The sequence below is a fragment of the Eumetopias jubatus genome, unplaced genomic scaffold, assembly GCF_037043125.1.
Source record: "Eumetopias jubatus isolate StellerSeaLion01/CBP00866 unplaced genomic scaffold, mEumJub1_p1.0 scaffold_11, whole genome shotgun sequence".
Taxonomy (NCBI): Eukaryota; Metazoa; Chordata; class Mammalia; order Carnivora; family Otariidae; genus Eumetopias; species Eumetopias jubatus.
This window is the reverse complement of record NW_028274817.1, coordinates 118023486-118041727: the sequence shown is the minus strand read 5'-3', so window position 1 is coordinate 118041727 and position 18242 is coordinate 118023486. Positions and strand designations below refer to the sequence as shown.

The 18242-nt window shown below is 44.5% G+C and overlaps 1 protein-coding gene across 2 annotated transcripts in view; it reads left to right on the top strand.

Annotated features, from left to right (window-relative positions):
• Positions 1–18242, top strand: part of FRMPD4 (FERM and PDZ domain containing 4) — a 204981-nt gene that overhangs the window by 96539 nt on the left and 90200 nt on the right. For both annotated transcript variants that reach the window (XM_028115010.2, XM_028115009.2), the window contains one exon: positions 15876–16036. In XM_028115010.2, the coding sequence (XP_027970811.2) occupies positions 15876–16036 (161 nt within the window). The remainder of the gene's footprint in view (positions 1–15875; positions 16037–18242) is intronic.

Genomic DNA, 18242 nt, shown 5'->3' with positions numbered 1-18242 from the left:
TCCCTCTGATGAAGAGAGAAGAGGAGGACGTTTTAATGCCCTTTTGTAACGGTGAAAAAGGATTGAGGCAAAATCTCCCAGTTTTATCCTGTCTTTGATTTGTTTATCCCCGTGGTTTCTGTGGCCCAGAAAGTAAGTGTCACACTAATAAAAGCTAAAAATACTTTTTAGCCCTTAAATTGAGTTAAATGAATACTATTGTAACACGTTGATTACGCATACATAAAATTGCTAAATGTATGTCATTTAAAATGCCTATCTTTCATATTTTGTTAAGCATCAATTATGATCGTAAGAAATCTGCATCTTGGGGTGCCTGGGTGGCTCAGTCGTTAAGCGTCTGCCTTCGGCTCAGGTCATGAGCCCGGGGTCCTGGGATCGAGCCCCACATCGGGCTCCCTGCTCGGCAGGAAGCCTGCTTCTCCCTCTCCCACTCCCCCCTGCTTGTATTCCCTCTCTCACTGTGTCTCTCTCTGTCAAATAAATAAATAAAACCTTTAAAAAAAAAAAGAAATCTGCATCTTGTAAAATGGGTACTGCTGATACATGTTAATTACTTTTTAAAGTAATTGAGTTCTTTTAAAGTTTCAATATGCAGGGACGCCTGGGTGACTCAGTCGGTTAAGCATCTGCCTTCAGCTCATCTGATCCCGGAGTCCTGGGATTGAGGCCCGCATCGGGCTTCTTACTCAGCGGAGAGCCTGCTTCTCCCAATTGACATGCTCTGAAGATCCCGTCAGATCCCGTCTTCTGGGTTCTAGCCAATAGCTCACAAGTCAGGGTTGGGAATTACAAGGTTGGGCTTACTGCGAAATCATTTTCTAATGTGGTTATTCCAATGTAGTCTCCAGGAATAGATTTCCATAGTGGTATTTGAAGTGTTCTATAGCCTCCTCTCAAATTCAATTCACATGAACTTACATTCACCCAAATGGCACACTGTTTATACAGATTACTGTCAAGCATGTGATTCTGAGCATTTATTATGTGGCTACCTTCCTGTATTACCTGTCTTTTAAATTAGTAATCACCAATAAATCTCAGTCTAAGGTTCCTTGGGAGTCATGCATATCTGGCTTGATGGTGTGAGGTGAGGTTGAGAGCTACCAGCTCTGCTGAGCATCTCAATCAACCCAAGGATGTGACTTGATTATTATTACCTCTGACACTTAGAATGTCATTAACATAAAAGTCATCTCTTAAACACATTGAACTGAACTCAATTAATGTAATTGATTACCGACCTAGCTGTAGGGATTTTGCAGCTTTAGGGAAACGGACAAACATTTTTGCCCTTTTAGATCCTACAATTAGATTCACAAGGCACAGTCAATAAGCATTTTGCAGGTGCTAAATTCATCATCTTTAACGATGACAAAAATCTGGGTAGATGAACTGGCTGTTGATAAAAGACTAATTGTTGAAGTGGTTTTCAATAGTGGTATTGACAAACGGAACTGAGTCCTTGAACGATAAATTTGATCATGAATTAATGGGACCTATTTTGGACGTTAATTTATACAAGCCCTAATAGATCCTTGATTTTTTGCATCTCATTCGCTAAAGCTGAAGGCATGACTAGAAAAATGCATCCGTCTGGGTTCTGTTTAAACTCTGTGGTCCTTTGAACTATAACCCTCACAATGAATATTACTGATTTGTAAATAAAATTAATAGTATGTGCATTCAAGTTAATATTTAAGAACTATATTAACCTTCTTTTCTAAGTTATTCTACTTTCATCTCCTAGAATGTGGAGAAAATTTCAGGATTTTTCTTTTCCCAACCCAGTGTATACCAGGTCCTGCTCAAGTGATAGATTTTAGAGCCTCTGACCTTTGCAGGAAGGATGTACTCTTGCTTACATAAAGGGTGTGTGGGTGATAGCGGGCAGCATTCTAACATGGCTTACAGTTTTCTTCTTTAACCTCATTTGTCCTTGATACTGCTCGCTCTCCTTTTTTTTTTTTTTTAAGATTTTATTTATTTGACAGAGAGAGACACAGCGAGAGAGGGAACACAAGCAGGGGGAGTGGGAGAGGGAGAAGCAGGCTTCCCGCGGAGCAGGGAGCCCGAGGCGGGGCTCGATCCCAGGGCCCTGGGATCATGACCTAAGCTGCAGGCAGATGCTTAACGACTGAGCCACCCAGGCGCCCACTGCTCGCTCTCCTAAACATCCTCCCCCAGTACCCAGCAAGTAACATGTAGAGTTGTCCCAAACACCAGTTTCTTTAATGCCCCTATGGCTTTGCTTGCTCTTCCCTTGGATTGGAATGTAATTCCCTTCCTTATCCATCTGGTATTTACCGCCTCACATCTCTAGACTCATCTCCTGGGCATCTTCTCCGTGAGGTCTTTCCTGGTCCCCCTGACTGCCCTTGGGTTAGGCTGACTACCCCCATGGAATGCGCCCCCACAGTATGGCTTATATCCTTCCTTGGCACCTGCCTCCAGCAATCTGTTGGACTCAGATGTTTATATCTGTAGCTCCTCCTACTGGAGTGGAATTTCTTTCAGGGCATAGAACCAAGAACTTGACAGTAAATTGAACTACAACTTTTTTCAATAAAGGAATGAATGTATGAGTAAACCAATGGCCGGGAAACTATTCTCTCAAGGCCATTATACCTCTCTTTCCTCTGCCCGGGATCTTTCTCATGGATAGCCGCCCAGCTGAATCCCTCACTTCATTCAGGTCTCAAAAGTAACCTCCTCAGAGAGGCCTCCACTCCCGTCTTGTTAAACCAATCCACCCCCTCTTCCGTTCTCTATCCTGCTCTATTTTTTCTTCATAAAAACATATCCGCCACCAACAATACGAGATATAGTTTATGTTTGATTTTCATCGTCTCAGTCTTTCCACTAGAAGAGGAATCGGCAAACCTTTTTCTGTAAAGGACCAGATAGTAAATATTTCAGGCTTTGTGGGCCAGAAAGCCTCCGTCACCACTACAAGCTCTGCCTTGGTAGCATGAAAACAGCTACAGTGCATAAATGAAAGGGCATGGCTTTGCTCCAATAAAACTTTATTTATTAGAGCAGGCAGAGGCCAGATTTGGCCCATGGGGCAACAGTTTGCTGCCACCTGGCCTAGAATAGAAGCTTGTGGGTCTGAATCACAGCCATAGTCCAGGTACCAGACACATAGAAAGGTTCCCTTAAATAGCTATTGAATGAATGGTGGATCAAGTTTGATCCACCATAAATAACAAAAGAGCCCGATTTTGACGGAATTTGCGAAGTCAATGGCTGTTAGCCTGAGAGAAAAGGATAGACAAAATCTTCCATGGAGCCTCTCGACTCCTCTAAGACATGAAAATGGCTGCTATGTGAGTAATATTGACCAAAGATAAAAGTTTACTGAGAATACTTCAGAGACAACCAGAGAAAATGCTTCAGTTAAGACAAAAGGAGATCACTTTTCATTTAAATTAGGCAATTAGAAATGAATTCTACAGCAACCAATACATGAAGCTAACGTCTTCGTTGTGTTTAAAGGTTTATATGTGGAAAATGCATTACATCCAGAAAGAAGTATTTATTTAAGAGGTATTTGGGATTTGTTTGTGTTTTGAGAACTGTTGGTGTAAATATAGGTATGGTTGCTGTATTATAAATAAATATTAGTTGAATAATTGATCTCAGTATTGCTCTCAGTACAGAAATGTTTATGGCTCTTGGCTAAGAATTAACACGGAAGATCTAATTACATTTTCCAACTGGAGTCTGCATGAGGACGCTCCCCATCAGTGCCATTCCCAAGGCAGGGTGTGTTTCCTGGGACTCAGCAGGTGCCTTCATTGGAGAGAGGCATGGTGTGTCGTTGAGTCCTGGTGAAGAATGGATAGATGGAGGCACAAATAAATCAGTAAGTCCCACTGAGGTACCCAGGGACTAGTGACTAGCAGCACCTGGGACCTGGGCAAGGGGCCTATGTGATGTCACCTGCAGGGACAAAGCTCCCATTGCACAGAGCAGACAGAGAAGGAAGCAGGCCTGGATCTGGGGCCTCGGGTAGAGAGGTTCAGTTCATGTATATGGAGCTTAGAAGAGGGGAAACAGAAGCAAACAAATGAAACTCAAAGCAGAAAAGATGTGTAACCTTGTGCTGTAATGTAGTTCGATGTCTAAGGAAACTAAATTCTCTAGGTAGGGGCTAAGAATAATTATTTTAATGCAGAAAAGATCAGGAGATTGTAATTTCTTAATTAAAATAGAACTGTTAGCTGAAACCTTTGATTCTGTGATTTCCTTACCAGCTTCTTTTAACTTGTTGGGTTTTTTTTTTAATTTTATTTATTTATTTGAGAGAGAGAGAACACAAGCAGGGTGAGCAGCAGAGGGAGAGGGAGAAGCAGACTCCCCGCCGAGCAGGGAGCCCTGTGGAACTCCATCCCAGGACCCCGATCTCATGACCTGAGCCGAAGGCAGACACCCAACCAACCGAGCCACCCAGGCGCCCCAGCTTCTTTTAATTTCTGTCAGAAGTTCTTAGTCATCAGGGGCTCCTGGGTGGCTCAGTCGGTTAAGCGTCCAACTCTTGATTTGGGCTCAGGTCTTGATCTCCAGGTCATGAGATTGAGCCCTACCTGAGGCTCTGTGCTCTGCAGGGAGTCTCCTTGAGATTCTCTCCCTCTCCTGCCCCTTCCCCGCTCCCATGTTCATGCTCGCTCTCTCTCTCTCTCTCTCTCAAGTAAGTAAATAAAACTTTTTTAAAGAAAAAGTTCTTAGTCATCAAAGGCGCCCTTACCGCTTAATCACTTTTTCAAATCCTTTGTGTAAAGATTATAAAATCATGAAATTTATTAAGTGTGGCTAATCATCTCTCTAAAAGTAGGTCCTTTTTAAAAAGTCAATTCATGTTTTTTTTAATATCTCCACATTGTATCTATTCATTTACTTAATTATTTTTCATAAACTCTATATCCAACGTGGAGCTCAAACTCACAACCCCGAGATCAAGACTCTATCGACTGGGGCGCCTGGGTGGCTCAGTTGTTAAGCGTCTGCCTTCAGCTCAGGTCATGATCCCAGGGTCCTGGGATCGAGCCCCCACATCAGGCTCCCTGCTCAGCGGGAAGCCTGCTTCTCCCTCTCCCTCTGCCTCTCCCCCTGCTCATGCTCTCTCTCTCTCTCTCTCTCTCTCTCTCTCTCTCTACCTCTATCTCTATCTCTGTGTCTCAAATGAATAAATAAAATCTTTAAAAAAAAAAAAAAGACTATCGACTAAGCCGGCCACATGCCCCAAAATCAATTCATGTTTTTCATGTTTTTCAGTATTATCTTAGATCATGGTTTCTATAACCCATAGTTTGAATTTACAAACCCATGGGATAGTTTTCACATCGCAAATATAAAACTATAATAGAAATTTTCAAAGAATATACATAGATCACAGTGATATATACAACAGCCCCTTGGGATAGGGAGGTCACCTGCATCTTCAACCTGCTGCTTCCCCCATGTACTGCTCTAAAGTATGGATAGAATCCAATTTGATGGAGACAAACTTTCAGACCTAAAGTGATGATTTTAACAGTTTGAGAAAGGCTTCACTCGTTGTTATCAAATCTTCTATTCAAAAATGGATTTTCCTGTAGGTACAAAAAAATAAGTGTAATCATTCAAGATGGAAAAGTCTGCCCTGTCCATGCCCTGCCCCGTAATTCGTTATGCTCGGTAAGAAGATACCAATTGAAACTTAGAAAGATTTGGGGTGGTTAGGTTTCCAACCCCGAAAGGGTTCAATCTTTTGGAGCCAAAGCAGGAACACATGTAATAACCATCAATTTGTCTGTCCTTTTGTCACCCAAACCTGGGGCCACTCTGTTTCATCTTGCTTGCTGGGATTAGCAAGGATTAGACAAGCAGAACGAAATGCACCATTTCCCATCAGCATGTTAACTTCATTTGTAGGTTTCTAAACTTGATTTGGAATAGATTGGAATGTGAGAGCTGGGCTTTTTTAAGAGCTATGCTGAGCTTTGTAATATCAGTGATTCTGTCCATCATGTTTGAAGATATAAAACTCTTTTGGGGTTCACGCCATAAATCAGATTATACAGAACAGAAATCTCCACACTTTTTGCTTTTGTACTCCATTCCTATTATAGATTTTGTTTATTTCAGAGAGAGAATTAGCACAAGCATGAGCAGGGCGGGGTGGGGGGAGGGCAGAGGGGGAAGCAGACTCCCCGCTGAGCTGAGATCCTGATGTAGGGCTCGATCCCAGGACCCTGGGATCATGATCTGAGCCGAAGGCAGACGCTTAACCGACTGAGCCACCCAGGTGCCCTCCATTCCTATTACTAAAAAAGCTTTGAACCTGTAAACTCCGAATATGTGTTAATTTATTTGTAATTTATATGTATAGATCGCTTCTCGGCCTTTTGGCTAAGATCAAGTATATGTATATACACCCACACCACTGTAAAGAATATGTTACGGAAAACATGAAGCATCTGTGAAAAAGATGTTAAACTGGAATGTTAAAATAAGATGAGATGAAGGTGGTATATATTTTTTAATCACTTGTAAACACATTGCCATTATTGCTGCATTCCAAATTAGGTAATATTTTAATGACAGCATCGTGATTGAGGATGCTCGTGTATTTTTGAGCATCGTAGTTTACCACTTCGTTAAATAAAAATTTGAGGGTCTGTTTGCAAGTTCAGCTTATTTCTTTACTTGGTTTCACTCATTGTTATCAGAAGAGAAAAAGAACTGCAGAAACTCTCAAGAGGCAAAGGGACAGAATGTTTCACCAGCTTGCTTACTGTTTTTCCATCTCGTCTCTGCAAGTGAGTTTGTTGAGATTCAGCCAGAAAGTTTCCATGTTCCTTGTTGTCCCTCAACTGTTCTCACAAACCAAATGGAGGATGTTACATGGTATTATATTTAACAAAGGAGTTCACAAGCCACTGAAATGCTTCACTTGAGGATTTTTAAAAGGGTTAGAAAAATTCATTTCCAGGTTTTCAAAGGCTACTGTTTTTATAGATACATATTTGCATAATTTTCAATAAAACAAGCACATAATGGTAGCATCATTTTTAAACATGTTTCTTAACACAAACCCATGTTTCTTTTAACATTTAAATTACTTTCTCCTTCATTATTCTGATAGCTCCTTTACTCTGAAGAGACAACTCTTTTAGCTCATTGTCACTAGGTAGTGGTCAACAACCCCTGTGGAGGACAAAAGATTTAAGGGCTTTGGTTCAAGACCAACCATATTATTGACACGCTAAAGCACTTCGGTTTCTTTGGTCCCTTGGCTTGCACTCAGTTTTTTCCAGAGGGCAGGCATCTCTAAGTGTACCCTGGAACCCTTGTTTGTTCTAGTCAAAGCTGTGACTTCACCAGCTTATACTTTTCTCTGTTTGTGCCAGGTCAGAGCATCCTAAGAATTGCCATTTTATAATAGGGTCTGGTATTCTTGTCGGCGAGACAACCGGTGCTTTTCTTGTTCGAAGTGTTCTTTTATACGACCATATAAAATTTAGAGTTCTCTTTGTTGAATTCTTTAAAACAGACTGTTGAGATATCTTTATTGGATAGCATTAAATCTGTAAATGAGCTTGAAGAGAGCCGAGATTTGCATATTTAGTCTACCCGTTAAGAAGTCCCATTTATTTCGAACCCTCATAAAATTCTCCAACAAGATTCTTCTAAACAGTTTGTGGCTTCTCAGTTAAGCATTTGGGATTCTGTTAGCTTTTCAAGTACTGTGTCAGCTTCCAAGCCTGACAAACAGTTGGAAATCTTTAACTGCTCCTGCCGTGTTGTGGAATTGAGTGACAGTGGCCTGTGGAATTGATTAGTGAAGGTTGAGTACTTCTGAACCCACAGTATGAATATTCATGAAGGCAAAAAGCGTGAGACCCAGTATGTTATGTGAGCCGGAAACACATTATGTACAGTTATTTACTTTTATATTAAATTTAACTCCTCTTCAGTGGCAGTGTATGGTTGAGCCTTTTTGATCCCCGAGGTCAGAGGCTTGCCCAGATTTGCTTTCAAACTATGGGTTTTGAGTGGAAAAATCCATAGATCAGAAGAAGGGATGGAATCCCCTGGACATTCGAGATGTGGAAAGTGGCTGAACCTCCTGCCTCGTGGGAAGCAGCGCTAGGAGCTAGTTTCCGACTCAGGGGAGTTTCGATCCATATTAGCAGGAGTTCCCAGATCTTCTCGTGTGAGGTCACTGCTCAGGATGGTGTCTCTCCAGGCTTAGTCACTTCTCTTCCAGCTTCCCTCTCTCTTTCCCCTCAGAGCTTCTGTTTACTCACAGTTTCTGTTCTCTCCCATCGTACATACAAGTCATGTGTGGAAAAGGAGAAAGTCATGTGTGAGTATCGCATTACATTCCTGCTGGTTGGCAATTTGAATATCATCACGGCCAACACTCAAACGTCCTCTGGATGTGTGCCGAGTCGAAATTTGAGTAGACCTCTCTGGTCTTCGGTGCACAGTACCTGCTCCTAAGACACCCTCTCCCGAGACTGAGTTCCCTGAAGTGCACGGACTGCCATTTTTTTAGGCCCAGCCTTGTGGATCTGGTGTTTGATTAGACATAGCACCAACGCCCACTCTCCCAAAGTTTCTGCCACCTCACAGGACCCTTTGCTGTTGCCTCCTTAGCGAAGTTGCTCAGACTTTCAGGAAACAAAAATCAGAAGAGAGGGGTATCTGCAGTCAGTTTTTGCCCTGGACCCTGGGAAATGCATCTTCCCTAAGGCTAGGGATGGCCAATGGCCTCTCTTCTTCGTTAGACCCAGTAGAGGAGAAAACTCAATGAGAAGCCAGCAAACGTTTTTTTCAGTATGTTACTTTGCCACACACATCATTATAATTTGGACTTGCTGGAAACCCATCCTGGGGTCTAATCTACTTCCGGACCTCCCTCAGTTGTAATCTATCAACTTTAATAATAGTTCTTTTTCCTTCCTTCTTCTTCTTCTGGCGAATTCTGGTTTGCCTAGCTTAGAACTTTTGTTCAGAGCTCTTCTTATTAGGCCCCTCACAGGCCACAAGAGGACTTATGAATTTTTACCCTTGCATTGGGAGCTACTGCTACCCAAGTCTGACCAGGGATATGAGAAAATCATGAAGAAGAGACCATAGGGTTCCTGTGTATATCATGTCAACTGCAATAATGAGGCGGGGGCGGGGGGGGGAGGGTGCAGTTTCCTTTGAAAGTGTCTATAGTGTTCGTGAAATGTAACATTTGGTCATAAATGGCGTGGACAATAGGGTTGGTAGAATCCATGGCGAACTCTGGAATTCCAGGGTGTTTAACTAATACTGAAATCACTATTTAAAGATTGTATGAGTGAGCTTTTGGTGCCTAACAAACATCTCCCAAATTCAGTGCCCTAGGGTCCTTACTTATTAGCCCATATTTGGCCAGCTGATCTAGGCTGGGGGGCTGGGAAGCTCTGCTCCTTCCTGAGCTGCCGGCTCTGGTCTGTTCCCCTTGTGTCCCTTCTGGAACCCAAGCTGAAGGGGCAGCAGCTACCTTGTGAAGGCCTTCTTGTGGTGACGATAAAGAAGCAAGAGCACAAGACCAACTACAAAGGTGTTTTTTGTTTGTCACATCTGGGCTCAGTCGTGTGACCTGCTTTGCCCTGTGAGGTGTTAACCGAGTCAAGGGACAGCAAAACATGCACTGCATACAGTGGGGGGCTCTGAAAAACACTGTGGCGTAGGGCAGCCAATCACATCCCGGGGAGCAAATGAAGAATAATTCAGTCGATCACAGGGACCACTACTAGCCTGATGAGCATAGAATATATTGACGCGTGATGCTGTCATAGAGTCTCAGCTGACCATCCCTGCAAAGTCACGCTAACAACGACCTTCTCGAGTAGAGTTCAGGCACGCCTGTTTATTTATACTTATTTTCGTTCCAGTCTTACCTACCCAGGTGTCCTACCTGCCATCATCTTACTACAGTTTTAAATTTTACAACAAAAGTAATAACTTCTAAATCTAGCTTTTCCTACCAGAATCTATCCCCTCAGCACATATTCCATAAAAAGACGTCACTGTCTCTAATAAGTACTTATAAAAATGGAATCACTTTGGGTTTTCTTATAGCGTTCTATCTACCAGTCAAAGTAACTCTTTGTGATACACTGAATGTATCAATCTTTTACTTCTGTGGAGGAAGAAAGTCTCCCAACTTTCTAGGAAAGCCCTTTCCTTTTGGGCAGGATTGCCATCATTCCTTTTAAAATGAATCTGTCAGAAACAGGAAGGTTGTTCACTGAATCTCAATGGACACATTTTCCATCTCAATTAACAGAGACTGGATTTCCAGGTCTCTGATTCCTGGCCTGTGCACACACACACGCATGCATGTGTGTGTGTGTGTGTGTGTGTGTGTGTGTGTGTGTTGCAGAAGGTTGGGGCTGGGGCTGAAAGTTTGTGTGGCTCATCAGTTGTGTTCTTCCAGCCTTAGTATCAGAATTCACTGAAGCATGGTGAGCAGGTAAAAAAGATGTTGCTTTCTCAGCTCATTGTAAAAGGACTCAAGCGTCTTTATAAAAAATACTGCAAGGTGAGAGCCAAAAGGTGCTTACCTTAATACAAACCACGAAGTGATGTTTCATGGGGGAACATTTTCGTGTAGAGCCATTCCTACTGGAAAAAAGACAGGTTGATTATTTTTAGATAATGTATTCTGAAAATGCCACCTGTTGTGCAAGAATAATAATGCCATTGGAAGGTTTTCCTCAAGTGCAAACAAAACGAAAAGAATGAAACATCTTAAACAAAAACAAAAACGCTGGAACAAACATCGACCACAAAATACACATTCAGTTGTGAGTCTCAAATGTTATTTGGGTGGGGAAAGAAGTGAAGGGATGCAGACTGATGTCACATTCTCTGTGAACACAGCAGGTGGCGGCATCTCCGTCTCCTCTGCCCTTTAGAACTTGAGTGGCACTTCTCATTTTTCCCATGACGTGGGTTCCTACCAGCCCTGGACTCCATGTTCACTTGGGGTTCTAGAAACATGGCTGAGGAAAACTTACCCGATTTGGTCCTCTAGAGAGCCTGGATTTTAAAGAAAAAAGTTCTTTGTCTGTATTCTGGCATAGGACCGCCTCGTGTGTATGAGTTTATACTTGTATTTATCGTATCATTGCATTTGATACGACTTTTTCAAACGAAAGGTCTCAGAGCTTAGCAAGGATTTGTGCGGCATTTCACCAGGAGTTGGGCGATCAGCATTTGAAACGATACTGGGTTTGTTTTCATATTTTAAGAGTGGATGAGCTCATAATATCTGAAACCTACTCCTTTCTATTCATCGACCTCAAGAGATGAAAATAACACATCGCTTTTTGAGTGCTGACTATGCGCCAGACATTTTGCTAAATGCTTCACTTCTGTTCGTTCATCTCCGGCGATTGTGGCTGTTAGTATCACCATTTTTCAGATCAAGAAGCTGAGGCACCAGAGTCAGGCAGTAGTTTGTACAGGTCACACTGCTAGGAAGTGGGGGTGGGGGGTGCAGGATTCGGCTTTAGAGAGTCTGGCTGCAAAATCTCCCTGCAAACTTTACCCGATCGGTCTCAGGCTTGCCCTGTACCCGGGCAGATACGTTCGCGTTTCATGTGTAAACCATGAAGGGTTAGCTCCTCGAAGAAAAAATGGCTCCTGTGACTTGCGTACATCAGGACATGATAGTTGCTTTAGACAATGTGCTAATACATCCTTCCTCACTTAAATGTCCTCTGTGTGCAGGAAGGACGTGTCAGAGTAGGAGTCCCAGCCCTGTCGGGGTGGCCTCCAAATATGTTAAAAACCGGATGATTTCTTGCCATCGCTGCCACTCTCACTCTGGTCCAAGCCCCCGTGTATTTTGTCAGGATGGATGCCATGGGCCGTGAAAAGCTCTCCCTGCCCACCCGAGCCTCCTCCTGTCTGTTCTCAGTCAGGGCAGCTCGCAATCCCATCACTTCTCCACTCAGAACCTTCCAAAGGCTGCCGGTGTCACCCAGAACAAAACACAAAGCCCTTCCAAGAGCCTGTCACCACCCTCCGCCCCGCCCCCCGCCCTCCACCCCATCCCAGCCCCTCGCCCTCCCCCTCCCATCGGCCTCCCTGCTGTCCCTTAGGCACACTCTCCCCAGGCACAGCCCATCTCAGGATCTTTGCACATAGCGGTCCCTCTCCCCAAAATGCTCCTCCTCCCCCAGATATTTATCCGACCCCCGATAGAACCCCGAAGTGTCCCCACCCAGGGGCTGTCTCCCCTTCCGGCATTGTTTTTCTCCTCAGTGCTTATAAAGACCTGATATGCGATACATTTTACTAATTTCTTAGTTCGTTTTCCGTCTCTGAATACCAGAGTGAACATTTTATTATTTTTATTCGGCTTTGGTTCCTATTGTATCCCCGGAAGCAAGAAGCCTGTGGGTGTTCCATAAGTATTTGTTGACTGAATGAATGCGTTGTGGAGTTGTTTCAGAGAATTAAATGAACTAACATATGGAAATAATTTCAAAAATTGCTTAGCATGAAATTAGTGTTTAATAATTGTCAGTTATTCATAAAATAATAATATTATAGCTATTGAATGAATGATGAATTAAAAATTGGAGGCTATTACTTTATCATGCAGTGGAAAGAGGATAATCAAGTTATAAATGCTTTAAATATCCTAACTTGAATTTGCAGTGGAGGCTGGAGGAAGTGGTCCAGGACATCATTTGTGTTCTCTTTTCCTATTACCTAGAGGGAGAGCTAGACCTCACACTTCCCTGAGCAGGGGATGGTCCCTAGTCCTTGCTGCACTTTGGAATCACCTAGGGATCCTTTCAAAGTCAACGCTGCCTCACACCCCCAGATGTTCTGATGTGATTGGTCTGGAGGGAAACCTGGGCATTAGGACTTTTGAATCCTCCCCTGGTGATTCTGATGCACAGCCAAGGTTGGGAACCAGTGCTGGAAGCTTTCTAGACTGGCAGTGACACAGGGAAGAGCCTTCCCCAGTCCCGTCCTACACTCAGAATGGAAAGTTCGGCCAACCGGGGTTCAGTTCTCTGTTCTGCAACACAGGTGACCGTGAGCCAGTCACTTCACTTCTACAGCCTGCTTCATTTAGAATATGTCTTCTGTGGATTGTGGTGCAAACTAATAGCTCGGGGCCAGCCCCTAAAACTGCGGGCATCCCCTTCCCTTTTTTTCCGTTGTTCTGTCTGGGCATAACGGGAGAGCCCCATTGCCAAAGGTAGCTCAAGAACAGCATGCTCTGAGGGGCGCCTGGGTGGCTCAGTCGGTTAAGCGTCTGCCTTCGGCTCAGGTCATGATGCCAAGGTCCTGGGATCGAGTCCCTCATGGGGCTCCTTGCTCCGCGGGGAGTCTGCTTCTCCCTCTGCCCGCCACTCCCACCTCCCTTCATCCCGAGCATGTTGCCCACCCTGGTAGCCACGTCTAACCTCTGGGTCCAGACAAACATCTGCAACTTCACAGAAGACCGCCCTTCCCTTTTGACCCTGAAACATGAAACACGGCTGCTCTGAGCCTGCACACGTCTAGAATGGTTGTGGGGCGTTGGGAATGGGACACCACTAGGGCCAGCTTCTTGGGTGTGTGACCCAGGCAGTCACTCAGGGAGGGCCCTGAGCTGGATTTCACATTCTGCTATCTTGAAGTTATGAATTATGTTTCGGTGAGGGGTCTCGCATTTTGATTTTTCACTGTCGGTGCAAATTAGGTAGCTGGTCAAGCTAGGAGACCTGGTGTGAGTTGCACCTGGCTTACCTCTGAGAAGCGTGTGACCTTGACCCAGTTATTCTTCCACTTTTGGCATTTGCGATGAGGCGGTCGTGGGGTCAAACTGCCGTTCCTGTGGGGTGTTCTGAAGATGAAATCGGGTAACAGATGAGTGTCAGCGTGCAGCGCATAACACGTTAGCTCTCAACTAATGCTTCTCTTTTTCTGAGCATTCCAGAATGCTAGCTGCTAAATCGAAGACGCTTCCTTTCTGATTAAAGGGGATTTTAAACTTTGATTTTCTTAGTCGGTGGTACAAGCCTAGAGGACAGATTCTGGAGGGTTTCCATTCATTCTTCTCAACTCTTATTAAGTACACAAAAGGACCACAGAATTCGTCCTTCCCGGTCTGCTTTTTTTTGTCCATTTGAACAATATGTTGTCCACATGGCATATAGAATAGCGTCTTTCGAGGTATTTCAAAATGATCTTCTTTTCATTATTGAACATTAGAGAGCAAAAACATTGAATGAAGTCCACGTCATTGAAATAACAGTGCCTTACATTCCTTAAAGGAGGTTTCTGGCATTCAAACTAATAACTCTCCCCTCACACAAGGTGACCCTGGCTACTGTATGTGAGCGAAGCCTTCATTAAGAGTCCGGGGAGTTGGGTTTTGACCCGACACTCTGGCATACGAGGCATGGACCCCGAGGGCCAATAAGCCACTATTGACTTCAGCTTCCTTCCTGGGATAATGAACATAAGAACACCAGCCTGGCTCCATCATTCCCTGCTTGTTTTGTGCATCATATGAGATATTTGTGGATGCATTTTGAAAATTTTTGAATGCCATATATATTTCAAGTTTAGATTATTTTTTTTTTAAAGATTTTATTTAGGGGCTCCTGGGTGGCTCAGTTGCTTAAGCGACCGCCTTCGGCTCAGATCATGATCCCGGAGTCCCGGGATCGAGCCCCGCATCGGGTTCCCTGCTCGGCGGGGAGTCTGCTTCTCCCTCTCCCACTCCCCCTGCTTGTGCTCTCTCTCTCTCTCTCTCTCTCATTCTCTCTCTCAAATAAATAAATAAAATCTTTAAAAAAAAATAAAGGTTTTATTTATCCATATCACAGAGAGCATAAGTGGTGGGGAGGGGTAGAGGCAGAGGGAGAAGCAGGCTCCCCGCTGAGCAGGGAGCCCGATGCGGGGCTCGATCCCAGGACCCCGGGATCATGACCCGAGCCGAAGGCAGACGCTTAACCCACTGAGCCACCCAGGCGCCCCTTGAGTTTAGATTATTGATGAAATTTCTGAAGTTAGGTGTGAACAAAGAGATTCATTTAAATCAGTTGAAAATCTCTCCAAAATATAAACGCCAGGAGTTCGTTTCTCATCTTTTTTGGAAAGGGGGAATGTGTTTGACACCAGGATAACCCATCACCACCAATATGATTCCCATCACTTCAATTTCTCGGGAGCCAGAAGCCATAGATGCTACTTGCTGAATATCAGTAATCTTCTGAGGCTCTTTCTCGGCATATCGGTTGTAAATTGATAGTGCTCAACCAAGAATTCTCTCTTTCTCTACTTATTCATTCACTTACTGATTGCAAATCCGCTCTGCGACAGGTACTGTTCTAGGCAGCTGGGATGAATCAGCGAATGAAACGAAGTCCCTTGCCCTCATGGAGCTTACATTCTGGTGTGGCGAGCAAAACAATAACAAGAAATGTATTCTATAGGTCGTTATCAAGTGATTAGCGCTACAAGTAACAAAGTAGAGGAGGGTAAAGGGGATGTGGGTGTGGGGGAGCAGGCTTGCAGTGTGTGTGGCCAGAGGGTCACACCTGAGCAGAGAAACTGGAGAGCAGGGAGGGGGAGCCACACACATAGCTGCAGGATCAGCATGCCAGCTTTGGGGAACAGCCAGTGCAAAGGCCTAAAGCAGAAGTGGGTCTGGTGTTTTCAAGGAATTCAGGAGGGCACGCAAGTAGCATGCCTGCGTGCCTTCCCACATCTTCCCCACGTTCTCCCAAGCAGGGAATCGAAAGTTTGGAAACAAGAGGGAGAATGTGATTGCCAAGCCATTGCCAAATGCTTACACTAATGCCTCTTTTCCTTTGTGTGTGCTTTTCCCACAGTCACATGACACAGGGCATCCCATTTGACGACCCTCGGTTGGAGAGCTGCCAAATCCTCCCTCCAGCCCCTCGGAGGGTGGAGATGAGGAGGGACCCTGTGCTAGGGTTTGGTTTCGTGGCCGGGAGTGAAAAGCCAGTAGTCGTTCGCTCCGTAACACCAGGTAAGCACCCGGCCCCCTCCTGGTCTCCTGGGGTCACCCGCCACACCCTGCCCCAGCGACTGTCGCTCAGTCCCAGAAGTTTCACATGGCTCCACGTCGGGCCGTGGAGACTCGCTGAGTTTTTCCAACATCTGGACAGAGTCAGACCACCAGAGGGACACAAAGGGCTCTGCAAACTGGGTTTCAGCTGCCGAATGCATCATATCATTTGACTTAGGAAAACACTGATCTTTCATTTGTAACCATGGAAATGACCTACTTCTTAAAGTATGAATGTACATCAAAAGAGGCAGGCACTGCACTGTATTTCAGTAAGTTCACGATAAAACCCCTTAGTGAACAACAGCAGAAAGGGGCACTGAAGTCACAGAAGGATTTTAGTCGTCTGAGCGCTTGGATTGTTTTTTTTGAAGATGCACTCTTCTCTCCCCACTGGCCACAGAAGATAGTTGTCTACCCCGCTGCCGTTGAGCTGGACCAGGTCACTGACTTTGGCCAACGGCATATTAGCAGAGAGGACACTCAGAGCCTTGACAAGTCCTTGTACAGTTGACCCTCTTTATTGGGTCTAAGTGACAAGAGAGTTTCCCTCAAGTGGCTGTTACCTTTCCAGCCTGAGCCCCCAGATGGACACAGGGTGCTACCAGCCTGCCATCTATAGAGATATATACAGCCTGCCCTGCCGTGGGAAGAGCCTAGCCTAGGTCAGCCGGTCTGTGCTCATCCGAAAGGCCCACAGGCCTGAGAAGAAGTGACCGTCAGACAGCCTACTGAATTGGAGGGTAGTTCGTCATACCGTAATGGCTGACTGATCGACGATGGGGCAAATCCCTTAAATTCCACAGTATGAGCAGATCATTAATGTCCTCTGCCTCAGTCTTTCTCATTAGACTATACAGATGTTCGACCGTCAACACGGTTGAACATAATGCTCTAGGGTGCAATTGCCTGAAGTGCGCTGCCCTGGCCTTTCCAGAAACAAGGCTCTTTTAATGATTTCTTCCTTCATGATATGTACTTACGAGCTTATTTTAATGGACTTGTTTTGGATTTATTTTCACACAAAAGGAAATTGCCTTCCATACTGTTCCTCCTCAGGATTTGGCAAGTCAGGAGCAGGGCTGAGGAGAACAGTCCTGTGGGAAGGAGCACAGCCTCTGGCAGCAGACTGCCCAGGTTTGATGGCTTTGGAGCTCACCTCTGCCCCGCCTCTTAGGCTGTGCTAATACCCTGGTCATCCCAGACAAAGAGAAGGCACCAGAGTGACGTAGTCTCTGCCCCCAGGTTTGGCAGGAAAGGAGCTGAAATGAAGCTGGTACGCTGATGTGAACTGTATTAAAGTTTAAAAACTCAAAAAAATAAATAAGTAAAAAAAGAGCACCAGCTTTACCTGCTTCTCATTCCAGAGATATTTATTGTTACTATTACTAAACTCTAAAATAGCTGGGCTGCTGAGTCTGCCAGTTAAGGAGAATAAAAGGCATCTAGTGAGTAGTAAAGATTTCAAAAGGTGATTGCATTTTTCATTATTTTGACATCATGTGGCCCGGGGTAAGCCCTGTGAACACAGTCAACCACCTTACAGACCCGTACAGGGAAGAATCGGCTTCCTTTTCTCTCCTACCTCTGACTCACCACACAACTTCTTCCTGTTTGCCCAAGCTTTTTATTTTATTAGCCATAGGTCCGACCTCAGTTCTCTGTGTGGGATTGTTGAGCTTGACGCTACTGAAAATTGTATTCCTAAAATGAAAGAGATTTGTCGCCTGCTATGATAACAAAATAATACATATGCATTGTAAAAGAAACACACAACATAGATCGTATAGAGAAAGCTAAAAAAAAAACCCAGAATCGCCTGAGCTGCGACCACCCGGAGCGAACCATTATTAATGTGTACATGGAAGAGACAGGTCCGTGCATGCGGGTGCATATGTTATGTGTCATATGTATGAGCTATATAATGTATGATAGGTGTGTGTGCACACATCTTTTTCTGAGTGGGGTGACCTTGAGCATGCTGCTTTCTGATAGAGGGACGCTATAACATCTCTGGTTCTGAGATGCTCTTAAAGAGGAGGCCTTCCCAGAGCTGACGGGAGATCTGAGTGTTGTTGTCCATTTTCTTGTATTGCCTCATCGTTCCTCCAGCCTCTTGGCTTCTTTGCCCTGGACTCTCCTTAGTCAGACAGTAACAGCTAATCTT